This window comes from Capra hircus, chromosome 20 (genome assembly GCF_001704415.2).
Source record: "Capra hircus breed San Clemente chromosome 20, ASM170441v1, whole genome shotgun sequence".
In the NCBI taxonomy this organism is placed as follows: Eukaryota; Metazoa; Chordata; class Mammalia; order Artiodactyla; family Bovidae; genus Capra; species Capra hircus.
The window spans coordinates 8,614,377-8,626,909 of record NC_030827.1 but is presented as its reverse complement, the minus strand read 5'-3'; the positions used below and the strand labels follow the sequence as shown (position 1 = coordinate 8,626,909).

The window sequence follows — 12,533 nt, the reverse complement described above, 5'->3', positions numbered from 1 at the left end:
TTTATTTTAAGGTATAAAACCAAGGAAAAGAAAGACTTTTGGTTTACCAGGAATAATTAAAAAGGAAAAGGATGCAGAGTCTGTGTAAGTATATTGTATTGTCAAAATTCTTTCCATTTTTAGAAATAATATTTTATAAATAGTCTTATAACAATAAAACTATTATTATGAATTTGAAAAGAAAAAATTATTTTGGAAATAACTCAAAAGTATATATGGCTAAGGTGTGAAAAATACAGACTTTTCTAAGAACATTTGCCAACCCCTCTAGTTTTAATTAAAAATGCTAACCTTTTATATTATTTTAAAATTTCAAGATGAAAGCTTTAGTATTTTCAAATTGAAACTTCAAAGATGCTTTTATTTTATAAAATGATACATGCATATTAAAAAATGAAAAGTACAGTGAAAACTAAAAATTGTTCCAAGTCTTAATAACCTAAAAGCAGCTCCATGGTCAACAATTTGATGAAAATCTTTCAAGACAACTCTAAGCATATAGGAACTTAGTGATATACGTATACATAAATGGAAAATGTTAAATGGAGGAGAAAAAAGCCATAACACATTTTAAACATTTATATTAATTCATATGTTTTAGATAGAAGATGGAGTATAAACTTCTTTTACCTTTTTAAAAAAAAATAAATTGGTATACAGAGAAATACAGTTATCATATGAGAAATTAAACTATTATTAACTAACTCAAATTTTGTACCTTGGCTACACAGTAGAACTACCAGAGAAATTAAATGTATCTATGCCAGCCTCTGCTTCAGACCAACTAAATGAGATTCTTTGCGTGTGAGGCCCCAAAAGTTTTTGTGTTGTCTTAATATACAGTGGGGGTTGAGAGTCATTAAACTATGATTAACCAGAGACAAATTGGAATTAAAGGAAGTTTTCTTTGCTTGATTATTCAACTGATTTAGACTGCAGAGAGGCTAATGTAAAATCTCAAGTGATTTGTTGATCCAGTAACACTGAATGAAAATTTGTTTAAAATCCCTACTACTATTCTAGCACAATCAGCAAAACTCTCCCAAGAGTTAACATTTTGATGGACAGTCATACTTTCTATATAAGAGAACAATTTGTGCTTTGGGTATTCTTGTCTCCTCCCTGGTTATATGCTTATCTGAGTTTCTAACATTCCAAATGTCTGTTTCTTTCCTCCTCCCTAGTGGTATTTTGGTTTAACAAATTAAGACTATTTGCAAAGTGACTTATGCCTATAGTTACTGTCTCTTCTGCAGATGTCTTTCGAACTTTGTGAAGGGGGTATTTTGCTAAGGGATGGAACCTAATCTCTTTTATAACATTGGAATTGAAATCTTTAACAGTTGATTTGTAAGTAAATTTTTAAAATGTAGCCAGTTTATCTGTTAGTGACTGTATTATAAATAGTTAATATGTTTATATAATTGACAGTTTTCACAGCTGTTCATTTAGGGAGCTTCTAATATTTTTGTGTATTTCATGTTTTTAAAATAGTTTTCATAATCAGTAATTTCCCAATATGATCATTAGGCCACTTGGATATTGGAATATTTTAATCAATAAGAATACTAAGTCAGAAAACTAACGCTTAAATCATTGCATCACTATCGCCATCTGTCAACACTGCTTGGCAGGAAAAATGTTAAGAGTTCACTTTGCTTGAAATGCCCGAGGCTCTTGGCGTGCTTCTTCTCATAGCCTGAAGGCTTTTGAAATGCCAGCAATTGTGTACGAGGGCTCCTGCTCAGAGCTTGGTCTTCCTGGGGCTTCATCTTCAGGTCTCACACGCGTGCTGTGAAGGCAGACAGATAAGTGCTTTACCCCAAAGATGAGAGAATTCTGGCCTAAAGCCAGAGAATAAATGGTTTGGAACTTTTACACTTATATTTATATTTCAACTTTATCTTTTAAAAAAAGAAGTAGAAATGTTTTAACATCTTAAGTGATTTGATTCTGTACCGGGATTGAATTGATCGTTATACTAGCTTTTCTGGTCATTTCCTCAGAGTATACATAGGTTTGTTTGATAACAATATTCCTTATATTCTACCAATAATAAGGAAGCCCTTTTTCAGCATTTATGATTTTAAGTAAATATAAAGGCCTGTGGGATTTGCATTTGCCCTCCGTGCTCCCTTTTGAATTCAGAGCAGGATAGTCATCTCCCTCTTTTTATCATTCTTTCAGTCTACTCCATCTTATCTTTATTTAAGAAAGTTCTTATGGATTTTTCTGGTTTGTGCTTGGTCTTCGAATTGATACAGATTACCTGTTTATCTTATATTTTAATTTTTTAAAAATTTTGTTCATTTAGCTCTTAAGGTGTATCTAATGTCTGCATTTTCAGACTGTTATTAAAGTGGCAGAATCTGATATGACATTCAGTTAAGTCTGTCAAGCCAAAGACTATACCTAATCCACTGCCTTTTAAGTAGACACTCTAATTTCTGTTTGTGAATTTGTTTTAGAATGTATATGTATAAATTCTTCTAACCTTATTCTAATGACTTCAATGCCTTTAATTTTATATATTTAAGGCTTTATTTGTTTAGTTGAGAAGGTTGGTGTCTTTTGTTTTAGATTTAAAATAATAGTTTTCACTAGGTTATATCCAGATTTATATTTGCTTATCATTTAAATGATAAAATATCAGTGCTAAATTGCATATTACATTAGACTAGAAACTATTCCAACTGAAAGTCTAGCTGCGCATTTAACATATTTGGAGAAAAGTGTTTTCACTTCTATATAATCTGCCTTATGGAAGTACTTCAAAGGGAGTAAGTTAAAAATTTTTTTATTTAAAAATGTTACTGTTATTTACCAATAAATGTAAATACAGGCTTTTTAAAAGCCAGACTTTCTTCTTTAAGGGAGTTTTTTGTTTGTTTGCTTTTGGTTTTTTTATCTTTTTCTACCTGAAGAATTAAAAGCCACTAGAAATCCTTGACAGCTTCGTTAATATGATTCATGTGCCAATTCATGGAAAAGAAGTCATTTTAAAAGTTTTAAAAATATTTGTAAGCTGTTTGTTTTATTTTGTCTTGTATAAGTAAAGGAGAATGTCTGAATTTTAAAATCATTTGGTATATTTTAATATTCATGGTTTGATTTCTCTAAATACTTCAATGGGGTTTAAATGAAAGTTATGTTTAAATACCAAAGCAAACACTTTCAAACAGTATATTTACCAGATCTAATAGTTGCATATTTATAATGTTTTGTTTGTTTTAATAGGGAATGCCCTGATGCAGATTCACTTGTAAGTAGATTTTACTTTCGTACAAACAATTTAGCTATTTTAATTAGGAATACCGAGCATATTTGGGTTGAGTTTGTTTGCAGATCTTTCCAAGAAAAATACTAGCCATATTATTAGAGATTCACCATTGAAATTATTTTACAGATGTATTTTTGGTTTTACATTGCCAGATGCTTTCCTTTAATAAATAGAAGGTATTTCTAACCACTTTTGAAAAGTGGACATTTACTTTTAAAATTGGAGTAGAGCCATAATATATTGCTTTTTCTTGGGAAATATGTCAGATATCAAATCTGCCTGTTTTATTTTAAAATGTGCTGTTACTAATTGATTCTTACATCTGTTAAAATACTGCTATATCTGTTCATGTATTTGAGGTTTGTTTAGGAGACTGTCATTTTAGAAAAAGTAGCAACAACCATGGTTAGTACTTTTGTGTGCTCTTGATTTTGTGTTTTAAAGAAAATTTGTATGTATTTCTTATTTAAATATATTTCTTCATGTATAATTAAAGAAGACATCAAATGGAGCTCCCTGTGGTTCCAGTGAGAGAATAGATTTACCAAATGATGTTAAGTAATGGGTAGACAGATGTGGTCAGGTCTGTCATTAGGATTGGTCATTAGACACTGATCATGTTGCTAAGTGTAGTAGAGTTAAGCTTTCTCCTTTATTGTTCTTGCTTGCATAACTTGTTTCTTTTGACTCCAAAACATTATGGTCTTTTTCAGCATACTGGTGTACCAACAGAAAGAACTACATATTTTGTAAAACATTGTGGTTTATTTTAATTAAGATAAAACTAGTATTTTTGTTGCATGTTTCAGGTTTAAGATAAGAAAACTATTGTTTGTTAATACAATTATAGTGAAAATCAATTGACTTCTGATGAGCTCTAGGCCCAAAATTATTGATGTGTGTGGAGTTGCAACATTTACTTTCCACTTGCCTGTTTTGATACCCTTAGTTTACTAATTAATGAAAAAGTCAACAGATGTGTTTGGCATTTACTGTAGTGCTCGTCATGCATTTTATTTCTGAATGATTTATAGCATTTATTTGATGACTGCAACATTGAATAAAATTTTTAATACTTTGTTTTATTTTATATACACACTCATAAATAAAATATTTAAAATTTTCTTAGTTCATTGATACTTTTCTGTAATGATCAATATTTAATAGTTTTGAACTTTAGCCAGTACTTATCTGGAATTAGAAAGGGGCTTTAAAAGAAGACACGAAATTCTACACTATGTAAGAAATGATTGATCAATTTGATGGTATAGAAATGAAAATCATAAAATTAGAAAAAGTACGCCATAGAAGGATTTGAATCACTAAAGATATAGTTGGGCAGAGTGTATTTGCAAGATGTTTAACAAGGGGCTAATTATTTTCCTTTGCAAAATTTTTATATAAGTAAGTTTAATAAAAGATAAGCAAGTATCCCATTAGGAAAAGGGCATTAGGATAAAAACAGGCAATTTTCATAAGAATAAATAAAAGGTTGTGGTGAATAATCCTGCTGCTGCTACTGCTGCTAAGTCATTTCAGTCGTGTCCGACTGTGCGACCCCATAGACGGCAGCACACCAGGCTCCCCCATCCCTGGGATTCTTTCTCTAGGCAAGAATACTGGAGTGGGTTGCCATTCCTTCTCCCGTAAGTAATGTTATTCAAAATAGTAGTCTTCTTCTGATGCAAATTAAAATGAAATTTCTATATTCACCAGTCATACTGGCAAAAGTTTTGATACACGTGCAGTGTTGTTAGGACTGTAAACTGGTGTCATCTGGCTTGTGCATAGTTTGGCAGTATCTCTCCAAATAGAAAATATGTGTTCTTCTGACTGTGCAGTCCTGCTGCCAGGGCTCCACTGTTACTGCTGTAGCCGCAGGCACTGTGTGTGCGTGCATGTGTGTACTGATAGGCACATGTATGTATACATTCTTCATCAAGACATACGCTTACATAGATGGGGAGGGAGAAAAGGTAGATAGCGACGTGTTTATTTCAACACTGTTGATGTTAGCAAAAAGTTGGAAGCACTAAAGAAAGCATCAATTAAAATGGGGATTGGTTAAATAAATTATTAAACATTCACTTGAAGAAATAGTCAGTTACAGAGCTAGGTGGCTCTGTGTCTGTTTATATGGGAAGAACTATGTGGTCTTTAAAATAATTGCTTTTTAAAATATTAACATGTGTACATGATATGTATTCTCTTTTTTAAAAAGAATGAGTTACACGACGTCGAGTTTTGGTTACCTTTGAAGAGAAGGATTGCAGTGGTGATGAGCAGAGAGAGGAGGCTTTCATTTTCTGTTGTTCCCTTTTATTTATGGCCTGTGATTTATTTAGGGCTTCCCTGGTGGCTCAGTCAGTGAAGAGTCTGCCTGCAGTGCAGGAGACCCGGGTTTAATCCATGGGTCAGGAAGATCCCTTGGAGAAGGAAATGACAACCCACTCCACTATTCTTGCTTGGAAAATTCCATGGACAGAGGAGCCTGGCAGGCTACAGTCCATGAAGTTGCAAGAGTCGAATACGACTTAGTGACTGAACCACCATGATTTATTTATGGCCTCAGTTCAGTTCAATCACTCAGTCATGTCCGATTCTTTGTGACCCCATGGGCTGCAGCATACCAGACCTCCCTGTCCATCACCAACTCCCATAGTTTACCCAAACTCGTGTCCATTGGGTCAGTGATGCCATCCAACCATCTCATCCTCTCTTGTCCCTTTCTCCTCCTGCCTTCAGTCTTTCCCAGCATCAGGGTCTTTTCCAATGAGTCAGTTCTTCAGATCGGATGGCCAAAGTATTGGAGTTTCAGCTTCAACATCAGTCCTTCCAGGGAATATTCAGGACTGATTTCCTTTTAGGATTGACAGGTTGGATCTCCTTCCTTGCAGTCCAAGGGACTCAAGAGTCTTCTCCAACACCACAGTTCTAAAGCATCAATTCTTCAGTGCTCAGCTTTCTTTATAGTCCAACTCTCACATCCATATGTGACTACTGGAATTTCCAGAGCCTTGACTAGACAGACCTTTGTTGGCAAAGTAATGTTTCTGCCTTTGAATATGCTGTCTAGGTTGGTCATAACTTTCCTTCCAAGGAGTAAGTGTCTTTTAATTTCATGGCTGCAGTCACCATCTGCAGTGGTTTTGGAGCCCCCCAAAATATAGTCTGCCACTGTTTCCACCGTTTCTCCATCTATTTCCCATGAAGTGATGGGACCAGATGCCATGATCTTCATTTTCTGAATGTTGAGCTTTAAGCCAACTTTTTCACTCTCCTCTTTCACTTTCATCAAGAGGCTCCTTAGTTCTTCTTCACTTTCTGCCATAAGGGTGGTGTCATCTGCATATCTGAAGTTATGATATTTTTCCCGGCAATCTTGATTCCAGCTTGTGCTTCATCCAGCCCAGTGTTTCTTATGATGTACTCTGCGTATAAGTTAAATAAGCAAGTTGACAGTATACAGCCTTGACATACTCCTTTTCCTATTTGGAACCAGTCTGTTGTTCCATGTCTAGTTCCAACTGTTACTTCCTGACCTGCATACAGATATCTCAAGAGGCAATTATGGTCTATTTGTCACCTTTTTGTTTATAGCTAGTCTTACCATAACTTAAATGTCAGTAGGCTACCTTGGTAGGGAAATATCCATCATTTTCTGTTCCTTTTTTAAAAGATCTATGTATGTAATTTAAAAAAATTATTTTGAGATACAGATCTTTTGAAAGTTGACAAATTGCTCTCTTCTTTTAGTTTTAGCCAATTTCCCTTCTCCAGAGAGATTGAGAAATATACCATTGACTTGTAATATTTAAAAAAAAATTACTACCACCACTATCCGCCAACTTCCTTTAAGGTTGTTGACTAAAGTTACCTGCTCATTTTTTTTTCTTGTGCTGCTTTTGACTTAATACTTTCCTCTAGCAGTATGGGGCCCTAATATAGAAACCATGGATTGAATGGACAAAGGTGTAAAAAGGTAATGTGTAAGTTTTTATCAATATCATGTATAGTTCTAGCATTGAAAACCTGATACAGTAAAAATTACTGCTATTTTTAAAAAAAACACATACCAAGAAAACATTTTGTTTTGGAATAATTGTCAATTTACAGATCATAACAAAGATAATACAGAGCAGTCTCATGTGCCTTTCATCTTGCCTCTCCTGATGGTAACATCTTGCAAAACTTTGGTATAGTAACATATATAACTAGAATATTGATACTAATACAGTCAAAACAGAACATTACCATTAAACAAGGATCTTTTTTTTCCCCCTCACCTATTTAACCCTGTCCCAATGCCCAGATCCCTGGAATTTACTGATGTGTTTATCACCTCTCTATTTTTACCTTTTCCAGAATGTCATATAAATGGGATCCTATAAGATATAACTTTTTCAGACTGGATTCTTTTGCCCCAGAATATTAGATATGCATTTAAGATTTATTCATATTGTTTCATGACTCCATATTTCATTCCTTTTTTTGGCACTGAAGAGTGTATCATTGTATAGATGTCCCACAGTTTACTTATTTACCTATTGAAGGATATTTTGCTTGCTGCTTCTTTTAGGTGTTTATGAATAAATAAAGCAGCTTAATCACATTTGTGTGCAGGTTTTTGTGGGAAAATAGTTTTAATATCAAGTGGGTAAATACCCAGGAGTGTGATTGCTGGATTTCTGGGAGGATCTTTCATTTTAATTGCCCTTTTTCTGTCACTTTTGTTCTGATACTACCCTCTCCCCCAACCACCTCTGGCAACTACTAATCTTTTCTCTATTTCTATAAACTTGTCATTTCAGTAATGTTATTTAAGTGGAATTGTATTGTATGTAACCTTTTCACATTGACTTTTTTTTCACTCAGCACCCTTTTCTGGAGATTTCAGATTGTTGCATGTATAAATAGTTCATTCCTTTTCATTGCTGAATAGTATTCCACGATGTAGGTGTACCAAAGTCTGTTCACTTACTGTGGGATATTTAGTTGTTTCCAATTTTTGACTATTAGATATGCTACTTTGAACAATTGTATACAGGTCTTTGTGTACATAATGTTCTCTTTTGACACTGGTAATTTTCTTTTTGAAGTCTATTTTATTAGTCTGTCTAATAGTGAAATAGTCACTGTCATTTTTAGTTTTTAAACTAATATTTCCTGGTATATAGATTTTTTCATTTTCCTTTCAACCTACCTATTTTTGTTTGTTTGAATTGAGTTTCTTATGGGTACCATATAGGTCATGTTTTTTTAATTCATTCTGTCAGTCTGTCTTCTGATATATATGTGTATATTATGTTAAATATTTAATGTAATTGTTGACATGTTGGGATTTGTCTGCCATTTAATTTTTTGTTTTTGTTCTTCTCTGTCTTTGAATTTTGTTTTCTTTTTCCTACTTTTCTGTGGGTTATTTGAACCTTTTGTTTTTAGAATTTCACTTGGATTTATAGTTTGGTTTTTTTTTTTTTTAAGCATATCACTTTGTATATCATTTTAGATGGTTACTGTGGGCCACTCTCCAGTGCCTTCAGATGGTGGTTTTTGACCAGAGTTTATTGATGTAATCTGCAGGAGGTTGATTCAAAGCAGTTTATTTGGTCTTACAGAACACAGCTCTGTATTATTTTAAATTAGTACATTGTATAGTACAGTGTATTATAAACAAATTTTAAAATAGTGTCAGTAGCAGATCCCTCATAGAACCTCTAGGAGATTAAATATCTGCTATATTTCTAGAGTATCAAGAATACAAATAAAATATTTTGAGAAAAACTTTTTTATTCTGAATTTTAATGAATCCACATTTGGCAAGGTTTCTTTAAAGTATTTAAAGTATTATTTGCATTTTAAATATTATTTGCACATTAGCAAGCAACATACAGAACTCAAAGAAAGTGCTTTACTTCTGGGGTCATAACTACATCACTTGTCATCTTTTTGTCTGTGGAATCTGCTCTTTACCTTATATTAGATGTTTCACTTCTAAACTTTAATCCAGTCTGTTAACTCACTGCTAGCTACATTAGAATCTAACAGGCACAGCACAAGGTTTATACAGTTATAACCTGGAAGCTGTAACTGGGTAAACCTTGGGCTCTGCCTCTTAGATTAGCAGTCCTTCTTGTTTCTCTCGCTGAGCTTCAACAAGTGATTGGAGGAAGAATGGGAAACTTTACCAGTAAAAATGATACAGGCTGTCCTCCGCGTGCGTGCTCAGTCGTATCTGACTGTGTGACCCCATGGACTGTAGCCCATCAGGCTCCTCTGTCCATGGAATTTTCCAAGCAAGAATACTCATGTGGGTTGCCATTTCCTACTCCAGGGGATCTTCCCGACCCAGGGATCGGACTTTCATCTCCTGCATTAGCAGGCAGATTCTTTATCACTACACCACCTGGGAAGCCCATTGGCTGTCTAGTTACATACAACTAGTAAACCCTAGGTTTTCTTGGCAGTCCTTTTTTCCTCCCTATTTAAAAAAAACTTTTTATTTGGAAATGCAGTCTAACCAAAAAAAAAAAAAAAAAAACAAGAATAAACTAGTACAAAGAACACTTGTATACCTTTAACTTTTTACTACGTTTACATACGTGCATGTGTTTATAATATTTTTTCAGATCCATTTGAGCATACATTTTATATTCTTTGGCCTAACTGCAAAAGCATTTTTAGAGAAATGACCCTTCTGTATCCCTTCTGCTTCATTGCCCTTCCTTCTTAGGAACCAGCTTTATTTGTCTTTTCAGGATTTTTTTAAAATAAAGATAAACAGTTATCTATATGTTAAATATTAAATTTCCCCATCTTTCTTACTTAAAAGGTAGTATGCTATATATGTTCTCTTGTACTTGTTTTTTTTCAGTTAGCAGTATTTCCTGGAGGTCTCTACGTATCAGTTAATAAAAACTTTTCAAATCTTTTTTGCTTTTAAATACCTGCATAGTACTTCATTTTGTGTATACACCTATAATTTATTCACCTATACTTGGACATGTTGTGCTTTCCAAAATTTTGAGTTACAAATAACCTTATTGCATGTGTATTTTTAAATTCTTTGGGGGGGCATATCTTCAAATAAATTCCTAGAAAAGGAACTCTTGGGTAGAAGAATAAGCATGTAAATATTTTTGTTGGATACTGCTGTTTTTCTCTCTGTATGAATTGTACTATTTTGTGTTTATACCAGCACAGTATAAGAGTACATTTCTTCACAGCTTTGCCAACAGAATATATTTTCAAACTTGAATTTTTATCCAGTCTCATGGGTAAAAGATGGTATTTTAGTATAGTTTAAATTTTCTTGGTAGTCTTTTATTTGTTTGTTTTGTAATTTTGATATGTATTTCCATGTACTCAACCTGTCAGTCCTCTGATTTTACCGCCTCTCTTCCCTGATACACACAACCCCATGCTTTTATTTCTTCATTTTGAAGATTTGGGTGAAAATTTGGTTGTTCACAGAACTGCTGGCCTGCCTAGTGGAGCACCTGTTCTCCTCCTCTCAGTGTTTATCCTGTGTGTTTTGCAGTGCTTTTCTCTTTTAGACATCTTCAGTATGGAGTATCATTTGAAGCTAACTAAAAAGACATAATTTCCCATAGTGTTAATAATTTTGTTAATCTATTGATATTTGATAAATTGTAGTAAAATCCCTCAGTAATAGTTAAATTAAGGCTGTTTTGATAACTTTTAATGTTTTTGCAGTTGGAGCCATTGTTAAAGCTTTTTTCTTTTCCCCATAGAACATTCCTGATGTGGATGAAGAAGGCTATAGTATAAAACCAGAAGCAAATCAGAATGATATCCTTTTACCACCTGGGTATTCTTGTGGATTGTGTTGGCATTATAAGTAGACAGTTGTAACAAAATAACCTATTGTTTAATAGAGACTTTAATTTTCAATTAATTGTAATAAAATGTGCCTCTGTGTTCTTTATTTGATATGTTATGAATAAGTTAGTAGTTAAAGTTCTGGTAAAATCCATCTTTTAAAGTTTTTTGTTCCTTTTTATCAATGTGTGAAAAGCTGGTTGTGCACTAAGATAATCTAAAAACTCGATTCTTTAACCAGTACTCACATACCAAAGAGAACCATTTCTACTCATCTAGTGATTCTGATTCTGAAGATGAAGAACCAAAGAAGTATCGGATAGAAATCAAACCTGTGCATCCAAACAACTCACATCACACAATGGCTTCCTTGGATGAATTAAAAGTGTCTATAGGAAATATAACACTCTCCCCAGCAGTATCTGTAAGTAAGAAAATAAGCAAGTTTCCACTCACTATATAGAAGCCTTTGGTTTTTGTTTAGTAGCTCATCTACCTGCATCTGGATAGTTTTAGGACTAACAAAAATTAAAAATCACTTAGTGAAAGAAAGTGAAGTCGCCCAGTCGTGTCCAACTCTTTGCAACCTCATGGACTGTAGCCTACCAGGCTTCTCCTTCCATGGGATTTTCCAGGCAAGAGTACCAGAGTGGGTTGCCATTTCCTTCTCCAGGGGATCTTCCCAACCCAGGGATCGAACCCGGGTCTTCTGCATTGCAGGCAGCCGCTTTACCCTCAAAATCACTTAGTAATAGTTAATTTAAGCATGTTGGATGAGGAAATAATTTATGATTTTTTCAGCTTTATTGAGTATACAGTTTATAATCTTTATACAGGCAAATGAGTTTGTGAGTTTGGCTTAGCTTTGCTTCCTTTTGAATGTTTTAAGTGAAAGCATGGAAAATCTACTGTTTTTGCCATTGATGTATTTTATAAATACTGCTATATGTCTCAGGCAGAATTTTGTAAACTACAGTTTTAACCTTTTCCTCATCTGATGTTAAAGTCTTTCATCCATTTTTTTTGTAAGCTTTATTGTAAAAGGGAATTCTATTAAAATGAAATTATGATTAAATTGTATCTTCTTTTTTTTCCCTGTTACTTTTTTTTCCTGTAATTAATGGTGGTTTTCCATAATTTTCATACTGGAAAAGGCACAGATAAGAATTCTTAGTTGATAGTGATTAATTCCTCAATTCTGAGATACTAAACTTGATAGCTTTTGAGGCAGAAAACCAATCAACATAATGGATTTTTCTAATGATATCATACTTTCAAATTCAGAAATGTTAAACTGTGGGAAATAAAAGCATGTCTTAGAATGTCAAGTTAGTTTATCTGTACATACTTATATTGTAGTTGATATTAAACCTATTGTTCTTGATAGTGGATAATAAAAATTCTCATCATT

General features: G+C 33.4%; 1 protein-coding gene across 1 annotated transcript in view; it reads left to right on the top strand.

The window, feature by feature from the left end:
- FCHO2 (FCH domain only 2) overlaps nucleotides 1–12,533 on the top strand; it is a 119,381-nt gene that overhangs the window by 67,763 nt on the left and 39,085 nt on the right. The window contains exons 10-13 of the mRNA XM_005694563.2: nucleotides 12–84; nucleotides 3,238–3,262; nucleotides 11,035–11,092; nucleotides 11,371–11,546. Coding sequence (XP_005694620.1) covers nucleotides 12–84; nucleotides 3,238–3,262; nucleotides 11,035–11,092; nucleotides 11,371–11,546 — 332 coding nt within the window. The remainder of the gene's footprint in view (nucleotides 1–11; nucleotides 85–3,237; nucleotides 3,263–11,034; nucleotides 11,093–11,370; nucleotides 11,547–12,533) is intronic.